The 18969-nt window shown below is 43.9% G+C and overlaps 1 protein-coding gene across 6 annotated transcripts in view; it reads right to left on the bottom strand.

The window, feature by feature from the left end:
- The window catches only part of LOC139390786 (LIM domain-binding protein 2), an 80339-nt gene that overhangs the window by 25089 nt on the left and 36281 nt on the right, over positions 1-18969 (bottom strand). For all 6 annotated transcript variants that reach the window (XM_071138181.1, XM_071138178.1, XM_071138179.1 and 3 more), the window contains exon 3: positions 4096-4268. In XM_071138181.1, the coding sequence (XP_070994282.1) occupies positions 4096-4268 (173 nt within the window). The remainder of the gene's footprint in view (positions 1-4095; positions 4269-18969) is intronic.

The raw sequence follows: 18969 nt of genomic DNA, 5'->3' as shown, positions 1-18969 counted from the left end.
TGAATTCTAAATAAATCACATACAGTGTCACCAGCAAAGCACCCACATACCATAACACATCCTCCTCCATGCTTTACATTTGGAAATACACATGCAGAGATCATCTCACAAAGACCCAGCAGTTGGAACCAAAAATCGCCAATTTGGACTCCAGACCAAAGGACACATTTCTACCGGTCTAATGTCCATTGCTCATGTTTCTTGGCCCAAGCAAGTCTGTTCTCCTTATTCGTGTCCTTTAGTAGTAGTTTCTTTGCAGCAATTCGATCATGAAGGCCTGATTCACACAGTCTCCTCTGAACAGTTGATGTTGAGATGTGTTTGTTACTTCAACTCTGTGAAGCAATTATTTGGGCTGCAATTTCTGAGGCTGGTAACTCGAATGAACTTGTAACGATCTTTGTCTTCATCGGATGAGGAGTAGGAAGGATCGGACCAAAACGCAGCGTGGTAAGTGTCCATGACTATTTATTATAACTGACCACGAAAATACAAAATAACAAAGTGAATGTAAGAAATGAAAATTGAAACAGTCCTGAAAGGTGAAAACACAAAACAGGAAACAACTACCCACAAACACCAGGTGGGAAAAGGCTAGCTAAGTATGGTTCTCAATCAGAGACAATGATAGAAAGTTGCCTCTGATTGGGAACCATACCAGGCCAAACACATAGAAAAGAAAACATAGAAAAACAACATAGAATGCCCACCCCAACTCACGCCCCGACCAAACCAAAATAGAGACATAAAAAAGGAACTACGGTCAGGGCGTGACAATCCTCTGCAGCAGAGGTAACTCTGGGTCTTCCATTCTTGTTGCGGTCCTCATGAGAGCGAGTTTCATCATAGTGCTTGATTGTTTTTGCAACTGCACTTGAAGAAACTTTCAAAGTTCTTGAAATTTTCCATATTGACTGACCTTCATGTCTTAAAGTAATGATGGACTGTCATTTCTCTTATTTGAGCTGTCCATAATACCAAATCTTCTGTATCCCCCCCTACTGATTGGCTCAAACGCATGAACATTTAAGAAGGCACACCTGTTAATTGAAATGCATTCCAGGTGACTACCTCATGAAGCTGGTTGAGAGAATGCCAAGAGTGTGCAAAGCTGTCATCAAGGCAAAGAGTGGCTATTTGAAGAAATATATTTTGATTTATTTAAAACTTTTTTCATTGCTACATGATACCATATGTGTTATTTCATAGTTTTGATGTCTTCACTATTATTCTACATTGTAGAAATAGTAAAAATAAAGAAAAACCCTTGAATGAGTAGGTGTTCTAAAACTTTTCACGGGTAGTGTATATAAACTGTACAGCCAAAATACAGCCAAAATCTGTCGTAGCAACTACACCATAGTGAAGTTTCTTTGTTGGTTGGCTAAAATGGATTGTTATTCAAAATCGTTACCAATAAAATGGCTTTACAAAACCTTTACTCTTACAATAGTACACTTCATGGGACTGTATGAAAGGTACAGGCAACTGATGAAAATTGTTGTGAATACAAACAGTGGTCATAAAAAGGTAAGGCCCCTTGGAGAGTCCCAATTGATTTAAGAAGCCTGTAATAAATCTTCTCCACATTTGCTTGGCTAAGGGATCTCAGTCACATATTCTGGGAGGAGAGAGTAAAACAGCATCGCAAGCTTGCTCAAGAGACACCATTCTCTACTGTATAAGGTGCTACATAATAGATTAGGTTCAATATATAAATATTATTTAAATATACACATTCATTATAAATAAGGGTGTAATAGAGCATTAATAATACATTTGTAACATACAGTAACATTATAAAACATCATCATATACATTCATTATGTATTAGTCTGTAATCGGATGGCTTGGGGTTAAACACCCCCAGGGTTAAACCCCCCCCCCCCACCCCCCCTTCCTGTAATTCTCACAGAAACCACTTAATGTCACCAAAACATTTCCAACACTTACCCTGGATGCCACTAGTCTTGCTCAACTAAACATGTCATCTGTCTCATCTTAACGTTTTAAGTCACTCCAACGAAACGATTTAGAGGTACATTGATTTAATATTTTGTGCTTTAGAAAAATGTAAATATATAACTTAATGGAGTTACATCTATATATATATATATATATATATATATATATATATATATATATATATATATATATATATATATATATATATATATATATATATATATATACTCCAGTTGGGGAGCCTAAAGATAAATAATTCACTTGGATATATATAGGAGGTTTTGCCCCAAACATACTCACTTGAAATTGTACTACTTTATTAAAAACTGATGACCATTTTTCTGGATTATTTATCTTTAAGCTAAAAATGGTCATCCGTTTTTAATAAAGTAGTACAATTTAAAGTGAGTATGTTTGGGGCAAAACCTCCTGGGCAATCAATGCAAGTCAATGGTACCTATATTAGCATTTTCAAGTCCAAATCATCTATAAGTATCCTCTTTGAGTTACACAATCCATTTTGAGATACAGTAATTTAATGATGATTTGAACAGGAAGGATGAAAATAAAAAGAGGGGTCATACATCAAAATGTCATTATATTGAAGATATTAATAGTGCGATGTGCAATGTCATTTTGATAGTGGGGCAAAACACCACCCTCTCTAAAGTTTCTGTTTTTATTAAATAACAAAAATATATATAATTCTGCCCACTTCAAAAATGTGTTTGCCTATGGATAGCCTGTGTGCACATATCTATATCTTACCAAACGTAGCTTTTTGTTGTTGTCAGAAAATATATATTTCCCTTAAGGGGGGGAATACATTCTGTAGTCAAGTCTTACCCTATTCGTTGTATTAGGCTATAATATACACATATTTACACTGTTATTACATTCTAAATCATCAACCTTGTCAATTCAATTCAAATTGGCTTTTGCTTAAACAGATCACTCAATAAATGAGAATTAAACAGCGAGATATAGAATCATTGACTGTCCCCACAGGTAGGGATGGCCCACTGGGCTACAGTTACAAGGGCTTTGGTCCCGATGCTACATCCACAGATCTCCCGTCTGGTTTTTCCATCCCCCACAGGAAGTTCTGGCAATTGGGCTACAGTAACAAGGGCTTTGCCCCAATGCTTCATCCACAGAGCCTAGGTATAGTGGGGCCTGCTGAGTGTTGCATCGAGGTTCTGGGATACCATAGGGGTGCAGCGGGGGGTACCATCGTGCAAAAACCGACACCCTCGCCTCACACGCACACACTTCCACACACTTCCACGTACACACACATGTACATGCACACATGCTGGGTTTACACATCCAGATTACTCCCAGCGGGATGGCGGGGGCTTTTCCCTCTGGGATAGGGAAGGAGCCAGGAATGATTTCTCCAGGGATGAGGAATGGGGGGCTGGAGGAAGGAGGGTGGAAGGGTGGAGGTGAGAGAAGAGGGGAACGAGGCAGAGCTCATTGAGATTCAGCGCTCCAGAGCCAGAAGCCTGGATGGGAGCTCCCGGAACGTGCTCTGTTAGTGGAATTTCTTTTAATGAATTAATTTTTCCACTTCCTGATTTTGCTAAAGCTTAAATGGGGCGGTTGAGAGAATATTTTTCATTTACCGTGTTTGTGTGTACTGTTATTGTTCTTCATCTGTTGCAGTTTAAATTTTCCTCTCTTCTCATAATACTATGCAAGCTATGGTATACCCCTAACATGGTGACTAGGTTTTATGATAACACTGCATTGTGGGTAATTTTATGGAGGTAAATTGTGTGTGTGCTTCACTGCAGTGTTCATTCATGGAACAAGGAATCCCTGTAGCTATCTTCACTAGCATGAGCCTCACTTTAAATTCAAAAGACAGTCTGCAGAACCAGATTCCAACACAGTTGACCATCTGAATAGTGCTGCTAGATACTCCTTTTAGGAGCCTCACCCACCATACTTTTACTCTCTTCAGCTTTGTGGAAAATAATTTAATAAATGTAAAAAACTGTCATGGATACGAACTTGAAAAATCATTTCAATTTGATAGTAAATTAAATAAAATCTCATAAGATCTTGGTGTTTTGGTAAGTCACAATGACAGCCTTGCATTTATTGCTGGGGTTACGATCTTACCTTTGTAAACATTGGTTTACCGTGCTGAGTGACCATGGTACACTGATCACAGTCCACAGTGATGCAGGAGTTGTGGAAGGACTCCTTGGAGTGCTTGAGGATGTAGTACAGGTCAGTGACGCCGCCCTCAAACACTGTGCTGAAGTAGCGCGGGATGAGCGTTCGTCCAATAGCTGAGAAAAAAAGGGGGAAAAAAGTAGTGAAGGGTGAGTGTATGTCCAATTTAAAACAGGGAAAACAGAGTAAAAATACATAATTCACTCATTAAACTTCTTAGGGATCAAATCCCGTTACCGGGATTGATTTGACAACATACGGTGAAATCACAAGTGCAATACACCAAAATAAAGCTTTACTTCTTGTTAATCCAGCCACCATGTCAGATTTCAAAAAGGCTTTACGGCGAAAGCAAACCATGCTATTATCTGAGGATAGCACCCCATCAAACAAACACAGACAATCAATCATATTTCATCCCGCCAGGCGCGACACAAAACTCAGAAATAACGATATAATTAATGCCTTACCTTTGAAGAGCTTCTTCTGTTGTCACGCCAATACGTCCCAAAAACATCACAAATGGTCTTTTGTTCGATTAATTCCGTCGTTATATCTCCAATTTGGCGCGTTTGATCCAGAAAAACACCGGTTCCAACTCGCGCAACATGACTACAAAATATCTAATAAGTTACCTGTAATCTTTGTCCAAACATTTCAAACAACTTTCCTAATAAAACTTTAGGTATTTTTTTACGTAAATAATCGATAAAATTTAAGACGGGATAAACTGCGTTCAATAGCGGATAAAAACAAAGTGGAGCGAGTTTTCAGGTCGTGCGCCCCTAACAAACAGTACACTAGACTCGACCCTCGTTCTGAACAGCCCTACTTCTTCATTACACAAAGGAAAAACATCAACCAATTTCTAAAGACTGTTGACATCCAGTGGAAGTGATAGGAACTGCAACCAAGTGCCTTAGAAATCTAGATCCTCATAGAAAACCCATTGAAAAGAGAGTGACCTCAAAAATTATTTTTCCTGGATGGTTTGTCCTCTGGGTTTCGCCTGCCAAATAAGTTATGTTATACTCACAGACATAATTTTAACAGTTTTATAAACTTTAGAGTGTTTTCTATTGAAATCGACAAATTATATGCATATCCTAGCTTCTGGGCCTGAGTAACAGGCAGTTTACTTTGGGCAAGATTTTCATCCGGACGTGAAAATACCGCCCCCTAGCCCGAAGAGGTAATTAATTAATTTGTAGACTCAAGTTTTTACCAAACTAGCCTTTATAGGCTAGTTATGGTCTATTATAATGTGTAGGTATGTGAAGGTACCTGACAAAGACCTACAGTATAGATGGATAGAAGGTTTTACACCATGTATGCTACCCAATTTTAGCCAGTACTGATCGGCTTTTCTTTGCTTAATGTGAAGTATCCACACAGTAGAAAGCAAACCATTTGTTTTGCAAAATACAGGCTCCTTCACTTGTTTGCCGGTTTAGTGAGGGAATTATTCCAAGCAAGCAAAGTAACGCTAAAAGTACTCAAAGCGGAGGAAAGGCGCGGATTTAGTGTTTGACAAAATCAAGAGAGTGAGAGAGAGAGAGAGAGTGTAGGGGAGGGGAAAGTATGCCAGTGTCTTTTGCCCTCAGGCTTTCTTGTTCTTTCTCCTCTTCCCTCTATTCTCTTTCAGCTTGATCTCTGTTTAAATTAATATAACGAATGATACAAAAGGATCATGCTTTAGGATACACTGTGTGACATTATGCAAAACAGAAAAGATATCTCTTCATCACATTATCGGCTTATGTCGGGGTAGTGTATTTGTAACAAGGGAAGGAGACACTATCAAATCAAATCAAATGGTATTAGTCATATGCGCCGAATAAAACAGGTGTAGACCTTACAGTGAAATGCATACTTACAAGCCCTTAACCAACAATGCAGTTTAAGAAAATACGAATGAGAATAAGAAATAAAAGTAACAAGTAGTTAAAGAGCAGCAGTAAAATAACAATAGCAAGACTACATACTGGTACAGAGTCAATGTGCAGGGGCACCGGTTAGCTGAGGTAATTGAGGTAATATGTACATGTAAGTAGAGTTATTAAAGTGACTATGAATAGATAATTACAGAGAGTAGGAGCAGCTTAAAACCGGAGCAATGCAAATAGTCTGGGTAGCCATTTGATTAGATGTTCAAGAGTCTTATGCCGTGCGGTAGCAGAAAGAACAGTCTATGACTAGGGTGGCTGGAGTCTTTGACAATTGTTAGGGCCTTCCTCTGACACTGCCTGGTATTGAGGTCCTGGATGGCAGGAAGCTTGGCCCCTGTGATGTACTGGGCCGTACGCACTACCCTCTGAAGTGCCTTGTGGTCGGATGCTGAGCGGTTGCCATTCCAGGCAACCAGGATGCTCTCGATGGTGCAGCTGTAGAACCCTTTGAGGATCTGAGAACCCATGCCAAACCAATTCCTGAGGGGGAATAGCTTTTGTCGTGCCCTATTCACGACTGTCTTGGTGTGCTTGGACCGTGTTAGTTTGTTTGTGATGTGGACACCAAGGAACTTGAAGCTCTCAACCTGCTCCACTACAGCCCGTCGATGACAATGGGGGCATGCTCGGTCCTCCTTTTCCTGTAGTCCACAATCATCTCCTTTGTCTTGATCATGTTGAGGGAGAGGTTGTTGTCCTGGCACCACACGACCAGGTCTCTGACCTCCACCCTATAGGCAGTCTTGTCGTTGTCGGTGATCAGGCCTACCACTGTTGTGTCATCAGGAAACTTAATGATGGTGTTGGAGTCGTGCCTGGCCGTGCAGTCATGAGTCATCAGGGAGTACAGGAGGGGGCCCCTGTGCTGAGGATCAGCGTTGCCGATGTGTTACATACCCTTACCACCTGGGGGAGGTCCACCCGTCAGGAACTCCAGGATCCAGTTGCAGAGGGAGGTGTTTAGTCCCGGGTCCTTAGCTTATTGATGAGTTTTGAGGGCACTATTGTGTTGACCGCTGAGCTGCAGTCAATGAATAGCATTCTCACATAGGTGTTCCTTTTGTCCAGGTGGGAAAGGGCAGTGTGGAGTGCAATAGATATTGCATCATCTGTGGATCTGTGGATCTGGCGGTATGCAAATTGGAGTGGGTCTAGGGTTTCTGGGATAATGGTTTTGATGTGAATCATGACCAGCTTTTCAAAGCACTTCATGGCTGCAGACGTGAGTGCTATGGGTCAGTAGTTATTTAGGCAGCTTAGTGTTCTTGGGCACAGGGACAATGGTGGTCTGCTTAAAACATGTTGCTATTACAGGGAGAGGTTGAAAATGTCAGTGAAGACACTTGCCAGTTGGTCAGCGCATGCTCGCTTGACATGTCCTGGTAATCCGCCTGGCCCTGCGGCCTTGTGAATGTTGATCTGTTTAAAGGTCTTACTCACATCGGCTGCGGAGAGTGTGACCATACCGTCGTCCGGAACAGCTGGTGCTTCATGCATGTTTCAGTGTTATTTGCCTCGAAGCGGGCATAGAAGTGGTTTAGCTCGTCTGGTAGGCTCTTGTCACTGGGCAGCTCTTGGCTGTGCTTCCCTTTGTAGTCTGTAATGGTTTGCAAGCCCTGCCATATCCGTTGAGTGTCGGAGCCAGTGTAGTATGATTCGATCTTAGTCCTGTATTGACGCTTTGCTTGTTTGATGGTTCGCCGGAGGGCATAGCAGGATTTCTTGCAAGCTTCCCGCTCCTTGAAAGCGGCAGCTCTAGCCTTTAGCACAGTGCGGATATTGCCTGTAATTATTTAACCAGGCAGGTCAGTTAAGAACACATTTTTATTCCCAATGACAGCCTACCAGGGAACAGTGGGTTAACTGCCTTGTTCAGGGGCAGAATGACAGATGTTTACCTTGTCAGGGATTCGATCGAGCAACCTTTTGGTTACTGGCCTAACACTCTAACCACTCGGCTACCTGCCACCCCAAACATTCTGATAGAAATTTGGTAAAACAGGTTTAAGATTCCCTGCATTAAAGTTCCCGGCCACTAGGAGCGTTTTCCTGTTTGCTTATGGTGTAATAAGGCTCATTGAGTGCGGTCTTAGTGCCAGCATCGGTCTGTGGTGGTATGTAGACAGCTACGAAAAATACAGATGAAAACTCTCTAGGTAGGTAGTGTGGTATACAGCTTGTCATGAGATACTCTACCTCAGGCGAGCAAAACCTTGAGACTTCCTTAGATGTCGTGCACCAGCTGTTGTTTACATAGATGCATAGTCCGCTCCCCCTTTTCTTACCAGACGCCACTGTTCTATCCTGCCGATACAGCGTATAACCAGCCAGCTGTATGTTGATAATGTCGTCGTTCAGCCACGCCCCGTGAAGCATAAGATATTACAGTTATTAATGTCCCATTGGTAGTTCAATCTTGCTCGTAGGTCATCGATTCTATTTTCCAGTGATTGCACGTTAGCTAGAAGAATGGAAGGCAAGGGGGGTTTATATGATCACCTACGAATTCTCAGAAGGCAGCCTGACCTTCGTCCTCTTTTTCTCTATCGTCTCTTCACGCAAATGACGGGGATTTGGGTCTGTTCCCAGGAAAGCAGTATGTCTTTCACGTCGGGCACGTCGGACTCATTATAGGAAAAAAAGCTTCTGCCAGTTCGTGGTGAGTAATCGCTGTTTTGATGTCCAGAAGTTATTTTCAGTCATAAGAGACTGAAGCAAGTGGTTAGAGCGTTGGACTCGTAACCAAAAGGTTGCAAGTTCAAATCCTGAGCTGACAAGGTACAAATCTGTCGTTCTGGCCCTGAACAGGCAGTTAACCCACTGTTCCCAGGCCATCATTGAGAACAAGAATTTGTTCTTAATAATTAACTGACTTGCCTAGTTAAATAAAGGTAAAATAAAATGTTAAAAAATAAGTTACAAACAAACGCAGAAAAACGAACATAAAAACACAGTCCGTTAGGAGCAGGTAAAACATCAGCCATCTTCTCTGGCGCCATCAGCCATCTAGTCCTGTTAGAAGAACAGGTTTGTGAGCCCCAGGATCAGCTCTCTCTCCTCTCTCCAATATATCTACAATACCGTGTAAACTGAATTCTTGTTTGGGTTCCGAAGCAGCCGTGGATTGGAAAAACAAAAAAAGACTGTCAAAAAAAGAATAAGAACAATTTCCGCTTTGTGTTTTGAATCAAAAGAAGCCACGCACATTGGAACCCCCCCCCCCCCATCCTACTCTCTCTCCCTCTGAAACAAGCTACATTATCCAGCAAGACTCCTGATTCCGAGCAGAAATAATACATTTTAGAGGCAACACACTGTTGGGTGGAATTATGGTCCACTGTTCCCCCGAGGGAGCAAAGCTAGGGAAATAAAACTTCATTTAGAAATGTCCCCCAAAGACAGTAGTGGTTGTGGCTCCCGAGGTTATGACTGCAGAGAGAGAGAGAGAGAGAGAGAGAGAGAGAGAGAGAGAGAGAGAGAGAGAGAGAGAGAGAGAGAGAGAAGAGAGAGAGAGAGAGAGAGAGAAGAGAAAGAGAGAGAGAGAGAAGAGAAAGAGAGAGAGAGAGAGAGAGAGAGAGAGAGAGAGAGAGAGAGAGAAGAGATAGCTGGTCCTGGGGCTCACTCTCCACTACACTGAAGCCTCAGGACCAGAACATCCATTCAATCAGAATGAACCAAATTACCAACTATTTGACCAAGTTTACTGATCAAAATCTTAGAAAAACCCTTGACAAAGTACGGGCTCAATGAGCACAGCCTTGCATTGAGAAGGGTAGACACAGGAAAGCCTGGCTCCCTGTAGAAGAAAGGCTGTGCAACCACCGCACCACAGCAGAACCTGAGACAGAGCTGACTGACATAATGTTTAAAAAAAAAAAAATAATTGACAGTGTAATTTTCCCAAATTTGAAACCCTTAATCAAGGTTTCAAAGACCTCTCTGATGAGAATAGGCTACCCGTTCTGTTGGGGGAGGATGCAGAGAGCTGTGGGTTGGCAGCGCACTACATTGTTGCCTGCCATAAAATGAGGGACAGTGTCTGACAGACCAACCAACCTGCACATGTCCTCTATGCCAACTGTTATTGTTCAATATATGGTTATTTTGACCCATGATTGTTGTTGTTACTGTTGTCCCGTTGACAATACGGATTATTATTATTTTAATTATGTTAATATTATAAATGTATCACTTAATCTCCAAAGCACGCTTTGACAATATGTACATTGTTATGTCATGCCAATAAAGCAAATTGAATTGAATTGAGAGAGAGAGAGAGAGAGAGAGAGAGAGAGAGAGAGAGAGAGAGAGAGAGAGAGAGAGAGAGAGAGAGAGAGAGAGAGAGAGAGGGAGAGAAAGAGAGAGCCCGTGACGGGCATGTTTTTTCAAATTCGATAAAGTCGGGCATGACTAAATAAACACATAAAAAAGGGTGAGCAGTGGAGGGAGGGAGAGAGAGAGGTAAAAGAGAGAGATACACAGATATGCTTCTCGCACACCTGACCAACCCATAAGCTTCAGTGGAAGCCTCGCATGAGGAGACTCATATCCCACAAAACATATCCCACAAAATAACACTGCACACCCCACCTAAAACACACTGATGGAGTGGGTAATGGCAGGCATGGTAAATATTGGACCATTTCAAGCTCCATAGTCCAGTGTTTCCCCTACATTATTTTCTAGGTGGGGTGCAAAGAGATCCAAAGCATATTGGGGTATTGTGGGGTGGCGGGGGGCAACAGAGCTAGGATGTACACTCTTAGACAAAAATAAAGGTGCTATCTAGAACCTAAAAGGGTTATTTAGCTGTCCCTATAGGAGAAACCTTTGAATAACCCTTTTTGGTTCCAGGTAGAACCATTTTTCAGGTAGAACCCTTTCCACAGATGGTTATCCTATGGAACCAAAAAAGGTTATCCTATGGGGACAGCCAAACAACCCTTTTGGAACCCTTTTTTTTAAGAGTGTATGTGTGTCTATGTGTCTGTGTGTCTGTGTGTGTGTGTGTGTGTGTGTGTGTGTGTGTGTGTGTGTGTGTGTGTGTGTGTGTGTGCACGTAGGTGCATACGTATTGCTTTTTTGTTACTATTAAAAAGTAATGGGTCAGGGACGTGATGAGTCTTAACGAGCCCCAAGGTTATTCAAATGATTTCCACTTACAATTAACACCACTAGAGTAACAGAAACCTCAAGCTCACAAACAAACATGAATTTGTTTTGAAAATGTCTATCCTTCCCCCTTTCCCCTCACTCTCCCTCCCTCTCTCTCCCTCTCATTCTCTCTCTATCATTCTCTCTCTATCATTCTCTCTCATCTCTCTCTTGTTCCCATCTCTTTTTTTTTTTTACCACCAAGTTGATTGGCCCATCTTCAGACGCGGGCACTCCAGAGATAGGATTAACCGCCACTTGTTTGGGTGAACACGACGCGCAACATATGCCTCTCAAGTAATGTGTACCCAAACATGCAATTTACAAACAATTAACGCTGTGTTAATTAACCACATTAATTCATGCCACTTTGTGGAATTGTTCCCCTTGCGAGTCCCTAGGACCGCTGCCAGCAGCCCGAGCCAAAAAGACGTGTGAGAAACAGTTTGGGCTCCGAGCAGAACGGGGGGTTTCTCGAGGAAAGGGGCCGCTGTCTGCCTTTCCACTAGTTTTCTAGTGAGTGAGTGCACACACACACACACACACACACACACACACACACACACAAGCATGCATATATGTGTGGATGTGTGTGTGTATATGTGTGGGGGAGGGGGGGGGGGGGGTTGGGGTTGAGGGTGTGCGTGTGTGGTGGGGGAGGGGGGGATGAGGGTGTGCTGCATGTGTGTCCGTAGGTTTGCGTGTATGTGTGTGATGGTGGGGGAGGGGGGGGGGGGTGTGCTGTATGTGTGTGTGTATCTTTGGGTGTGTTGTGTGTCTGTGGGTGTATGATGGTGAGAGGGATGTGTGGAAGGTTGTGAGAGGGATGGTGGTTAGAGGAAAGGAGAAAGGCAATATCCACTGTGCAACATATAACGAGGCACAGAGGGACTGTAGTAGGAGCATGCTATATGCCCAGGAATTCATATCGACACACACTCAATGTACACCCACCCACACATACATTACAAGAGTCATGTTGAGTATCTGATAGTCTATACTGTATATGATACTGGTCAAATTAAATTATTTTGTATTTATTTTGCAAACAAATAAATTATGATTTAATAACCATTAACCATATGACCATTAACCATAATACAATTGACTAACTGGTCATTGAGTTCAGTTAGTCACAGCTGGATTTTCAAAAGTAAAGGCAGGGTTAAGGACAGTCGAGTTGACTTGTGGAGAGTCCGCCAATAGCATTAGTACAGATTCTAGTTTAGTGCATTGTTTATGCTGTTAACAGTATGGTAACTAAGCCATTCATTTGTACTTTTCACCCAGTAACCAGTTATGTCAAATACAACAAACTTTACTGAACTTCACTTGAGTTTCAGGCATGTCACCAGTGGTCATCTCATTCCTATGAGCTGCAGAAACACGGACAGAAAAGTGATGATGAGACAAAATTCATAGGAGTATCCCACAGAATCGGGGTAAATTAAAAAGGGGGAAAAAGGCGAGAAAGTAGAGAGATACTCAGTGGGTGATTATGCAGCAAATGCAGCTTTCCGCACTGCAGACAAGAACACATGGAAATTAGGGAGGAAGGGAGAAATGGTAGACATATGAAAAACTCTATAGAGTGTCATGTGCAATTTCTATTACAATCGTTGATAGGATTGCATACAGGGCCGGCCCTGGCCATTCTACCGCCCTAGGAGAGACAAAATATTGCCGCTCCAACAAGAATAGTCCCAGTAAGCAAAATGACGTTTAAAAGATGTCTAAAATATGTATTTTTCCCCTAAAAATAAGTACGTTTTGAAATCGGGTTCATTTTTGGATATGAATGAAAGTTGAAAATATTTCATTTATAGACTTTTAAGTTTGGGCCAAATCAAGGCTGGTCCAGACCGGACAAAATCTGAACCAAACACAGATGTCTATGATTGGTTCAGATTTGGTCCGGACTGGAAAGGACCAAAAAAAAAGACATCCAAAAGGCATTGGTCCATGCTTACTGAGTTATAGCCTACAACAGGGATGGGCAACTCCAGTCCTCAGGGTCGGAGTGGTGTGACACTTTTTCCCCATCCTTAGTCAACACAGCTGATTGCATTCAAAACTAATTGCATTCTAAACTGAAGATCATGATTAGTTGATTACTGGTGTCAGATGTGTTAGCTGGGCCTGGGGCAAAAGTGTGACACCAATCAGTCCCCAGTTGCCCATCCCTGGCTTACAGTGTTGCCATAAATGTCATTTTAGGAATCCATCTATGTGATACTGTAGGCCTACCATTTGTAAAACACCCCAAGAAAAGACTACCCAAAATATGTCCAAAAAATTCCGCAGTCGGTCCGTGCTTAATGAGGTTTAGCCTACTATGTCAGCCAGCAATGGAATTTTATGAATGCCCATCCATGCGGTAGGTCCACCATTTGTAAAACAGGCCGTTTCATTGGCTTTATTAGTCCTGATTCCTGTGACTAATCAATTTGCTATCAGGGAACAAGGGGACAGGGTTCCGGGGGAAAAGCACGGTTTCGATTGCTCCTACAGGTTTGCTTCGGTACTGCAGGTTAACTGATGCCCGGCTCAGAAAGACAATTTCCATACACGGCCATGTCAGATTTGAAAATTCCTAACAAGACACTTTAGTCATCACCTTCGTGCACAAAACATCCATTGAACGATTCAAATAATTGTCGCTGAGGCCAATTTTGTTTTTCTTCGTTACTCACAGCCAAAGATATAAATTCACATTTTATATTCATCCAATGTCTGCCATGTTTATGGTTGACGTGATGACGTCGTCGCTGCTCACGCTGGTCCCTGTGCTAGTCCGCATGTGAAGTAGGTCCGGATAACCCGGATGCAACCTGTACAGTATAGAGATGGTCCATGAATAGGCATATGCGAACGTGAGTCGATTTACCTTGAAAACAACAGTCGGACATCTTGGACGCATTCTCCAGTTCTCATTATACCTCAGTGTCAGGGAGATGATAGGAGAAAACCTCTTTGCGTCACGGGAGTTGAAGGAAGAAAGGATAGAGGTACTTTTGAGGAGATGGGAAACTCCATTGGAGTCGTATTATAACGCCCACTGTGGATGTTGCCCATGTGTCGTCAATGGGCCGTGCGGTACATTCTGCCATGTGTCGTCAATGGGCCGTGCGGTACATTCTGCCATGTGTCGTCAATGGGCCGTGCGGTACATTTTGCCATGTGTTGTCAATGGGCCGTGCGGTACATTTTGCCATGTGTCGTCAATGGGCCGTGCGGTACATTTTGCCATGTGTCGTCAATGGGCCGTGCGGTACATTTTGCCATGTGTCGTCAATGGGCTGTGCGGTACATTCTGCCATGTGTCGTCAATGGGCCGTGCGGTACATTCTGCATTGTGTCGTCAATGGGCCGTGCGGTACATTCTGCCATGTGTCGTCAATGGGCCGTGCGGTATATTCTGCCATGTGTCGTCAATGGGCCGTGCGGTACATTCTGCCATGTGTCGTCAATGGGCCGTGCGGTACATTCTGCCATGTGTCGTCAATGGGCCGTGCGGTACTTTCGGCACGATTGCTTCAAGGAGTGAATGGGAGTCAATTGGGTGCTACAGTAGCTCAAAAACCCAACATTAGCATGAATTTCATGAACAAGAAGTACAACATTTCAGAGATATAAGATAATTGTGACATTGCATACTTTTGAGGAAAAGAGGCAGGTTTCTCGAGTCATACCTTGACTTGGAGAAGGGATCGCGTGACGATTAGCTTCGCAACCGCGTGACGCAACATGACAACGTGAATGCGATTGGTCGACAGTCTGCTGGGTGCGGCGTTATACAGTACGTACCTCCATTCCGTTCCCTCATTCATTGCCATTCAATGGGATTCCTATCTCCTCCTTTCTCTAACATCTCTGGAAAGGATATTAATCTGTCAGTGTACTGTTTGCTTTGCGGACGATTGAATGAAATATATACTTTGTCATCGTGACGATATAGATGGCTAGTCCCAGTCGGTATTAGATAGAACGGAGTGGCCACGCCCGTCTGTGGGGAAAACAGCCTGTGGTTACCTAGGTTAATCCACTGGCTCACAGCAAATACTTGATTACAAATACAAATCCAATTACAAAACTACATTTCAGAAAAGTACAAAACAAAAGACTGCTGTTAAACATTGCCTGCTCCCGAGCGTTCTCACTACTTTGAATCACGTAATATTGTACAGCTTCCCTCGTCCCCCTTTTCATGACGGTGTTAGCAGTCACGTGAGTGAGTGATTGCGACTGGAACATTAAGCTAGCCAAGACCAAAAAACACGAACCAACGGACTATACAGCTACAAGTAGTGAGTGGAGCTACAAGTAGTGAGTCTTACCTGTGATGAAATGTTTTGCACACACATAGCTTTGTGTAGCCTACTCGGACACTTGGTCCCAACATTTCCAACTCCCCCACGCCAAATAGCCTGAAGCCACAGGGCTCTTCTCGCAGGCTCTATTTCCCTACATGGGAGCATTGTGAACCATAGATTGGGATTTTTGGCCTGGTTACATGTACATTGAACAACACAGTGGCTTTTCAGCGTGTTTCGTTATTTCTGTATAAATTCAAAAGCGACAATGAATTTAGCTCTTTACACTGGGGTTCAATAGGAAATCATGTTTGTTTTCCCCAATTTGTTAGCGGGGTCAAGGGGAATTCCTTAATATTATGTGTGATCTGAGTGGGCATTCTATGTTGGATGTCTTGTTTGTCTATTTCTATGTCTGGCCTGATATGGTTCTCAATCAGAGGCAGGTGTTAGTCATTGTCTCTGATTGGGAACCATATTCAGGTAGCCTGGGTTTCACTGTGTGTTTGTGGGTGATTGTTCCTGTCTCTGTGTTTGCACCAGATAGGGCTGTTTTGAGTTTTCACATTTATTGTTTTGTTAGTTATTTAATGTATAGTTCCTTTATTAAAGAACATGAATAACCACCACGCTGCAGTTTGGTCCGCCTCTCCTTCACCACAGGAAAACCCTTACAGAATCACCCACCACAACAGGACCAAGTGGCGTGGTAACGGGCAACAGCAGGAGAGGCAGCAATGTCTGGACTATACTACTTGGGAGGAAATAGACAGGTGGGCGGTCGACCCAGGAGGAGTGCCGGAGCCCGCATGGGATTTGCTGGAGCAGTGCGAAGAGGGGTATAGAAGAATGGAGTTGGAGAAGCAAGCACGGCGGTGCGGTAGGAAGCCCGAGAGTCAGCCCCAAACATTTCTTGGGCGGGGGCACACAGGAAGTGTGGCGAAGCCAGGTAGGAGACCTGCGCCAACTTCCTGTGCTTACCGGGGGGCTAGAGAGACCGGGCAGGCACCGTGTTATGCTGTGAAGCGCACGGTGTCCCCAGTGCGGGTGCATAGCCCGGTGCGGTACATTCCAGCTCCGCGTATCGGCCGGGCTAGAGTGGGCATCGAGCCAAGTGCCATGAAGCCGGCTCTACGCAGCTGGTCTCCAGTGCGTCTCCTTGGGCCGGCTTACATGGCACCAGCCTTGCGCACGGTGTCCCCGGTTCGCCTGCATAGCCCAGTGCGGGCTATTCCACCTCGCCGCACTGGCAGGGCGACCGGGACCATTCAACCGGGTAAGGTTGGGCAGGCTCGGTGCTCAAGAGCTCCAGTGCGCCTGCACGGTCCGGTCTATCCGTCACCACCTCCACGCACCAGCCCTCCGGTGGCAGCCCCCCGCACCAGGCTGTCTCTCCGGCTCATCCTTACAGGTGCTCCCGCCTGTCCAGCGCTGCCAGAGCCTTCCTCCTCTCCAGCGCTGCCGGAGTCTCCCGCCTCTCCGATTATGCCAGAGCCTTCCTCCTCTCCAGCGCTGCCGGAGTCTCCCGCCTGTCCAGAGCTGCCGGAGCCCCTCTGCCCAGAGCTGCCGGAGCCCCTCTGCCCAGAGCTGCCGGAGCCCCTCTGCCCAGAGCTGCCAGAGACCCTCTGTCCCGAGCAGCTGCCCCTCTGTCCCGAGCAGCTGCCCCTCTGTCCCGAGCAGCTGCCCCTCTGTCCCGAGCAGCTGCCCCTCTGTCCCGAGCAGCTGCCCCTCAGTCCTGTGTCATTAAGTAGGGTCGCCGTGGCTAGGAGGCCACGGAAGCGGACAAGGTGGGGGACTAAGACTACGGTGAAGTGGGGGCCACGTCCAGCACCAGAGCCGCCACCGCGGACAGATGCCCACCCAGACCCTCCCCAATAAGTTCAGGTTTTGCGGCCGGAGTCCGCACCTTGGGGGGGGGGGGGGGGGTACTGTCACACCCTGACCATAGTTTGCTTTGTATGTTTCTATGTTTTGGTTGGTCAGGGTGTGATCTGAGTGGGCATTCTATGTTGGATGTCTTGTTTGTCTATTTCTATGTCTGGCCTGATATGGTTCTCAATCAGAGGCAGGTGTTAGTCATTGTCTCTGATTGGGAACTATATTTAGGTAGCCTGGGTTTCACTGTGTGTTTGTGGGTGATTGTTCCTGTCTCTGTGTTTGCACCAGATAGGGCTGTTTTGAGTTTTCACATTTCTTGTTTTGTTAGTTTATTCATGTATAGTGTCTTTATTAAAGAACATGAATAACCACCACGCTGCAGTTTGGTCCGCCTCTCCTTCACCACAGGAAAACCCTTACAATGTGAGTATCGACTCGCCATATGGGTGTGTTCTAGACAAGTATGCCCATACCATCTACTGGCTGATTTGGCGAGCACGTAATTGTTTCAAAATGATGAAATTTGACATTGGATTATCCCTTATCGCCAGTGACGAGAGCCTTATAAGTATGACAAGCGCCTACACGATTTCCTGATTTCACAGATGGACCACTTAGAAGTTAAGTCGTGGTGAATTTTTATTTTATTTTACCAACTGATAGAACATGGGCATTTACCAGAATGACAGGAGTTTTCATGATTTTTTTATTTTGACTTCTGGGGGTGAATTATCCCTTGAAGATATCAACACACAGACATATGAAGAGAAACAAAAAGATTAATTGATGAATTGATATTTTCTGAGTGTGTGATCAATGATTGAAGAGGTTCCTTCTAGCCTATTTAACAAAACAAACAAACTGGTCTTGCTATCGACCTGTGTCTTTGCTTACTGTATCTCCAGATGCACTAATGCTCGAGATAATGCAACTGATGGTCGAGTGTACACGCCAATATGACCTGTCACTGCTGTTACTGTTGGGTCAGAGGTTAAGGTCCAAGGAGGGAGACGAAGCGAACACCATGTGACAAACAGCTGACTTTGGGCAAGTAACGTCAATGAATCATTTGTAAAAATGTATTATTTTATATATATATCCCTTTTTACAGTAACATTTGTCACAAAGATATTTGAAGTAACTAGACCTCTAAAGATAAGCAGCTCTGTGGCAAGGGAAAACTCTCTAGAACAAAGAAACTTAAAGAGGAACCAGACATCCTCTGGTTCATGATGTACACTAAATGTGCCAATATTCACAGTTTATAGTATTAAAAATCATGTAATAGTGTCTTGTTTGTAGTTGAATAGAGTTCAGGGAGGAACAGGTTAAAGACACACATATTGTAAATTACAGTACGTAAGATCAACCACACACACATATACATTTGCACACACACACACACACACACACACAATGATGACGCCAGAGGGGATGGCTCTGCTTTTTTCCCCCCCATTGTTTGTAACTCATTTTGTACATAATGTTGCTGCTACCATCTCTTATAACCGAAAAGAGCTTTT

This window comes from Oncorhynchus clarkii, chromosome 31 (genome assembly GCF_045791955.1).
Source record: "Oncorhynchus clarkii lewisi isolate Uvic-CL-2024 chromosome 31, UVic_Ocla_1.0, whole genome shotgun sequence".
Lineage (NCBI taxonomy): Eukaryota > Metazoa > Chordata > Actinopteri > Salmoniformes > Salmonidae > Oncorhynchus > Oncorhynchus clarkii.
Note: the sequence above shows the minus strand (reverse complement) of the source record. Positions and strands in the feature narration are given on the sequence as shown.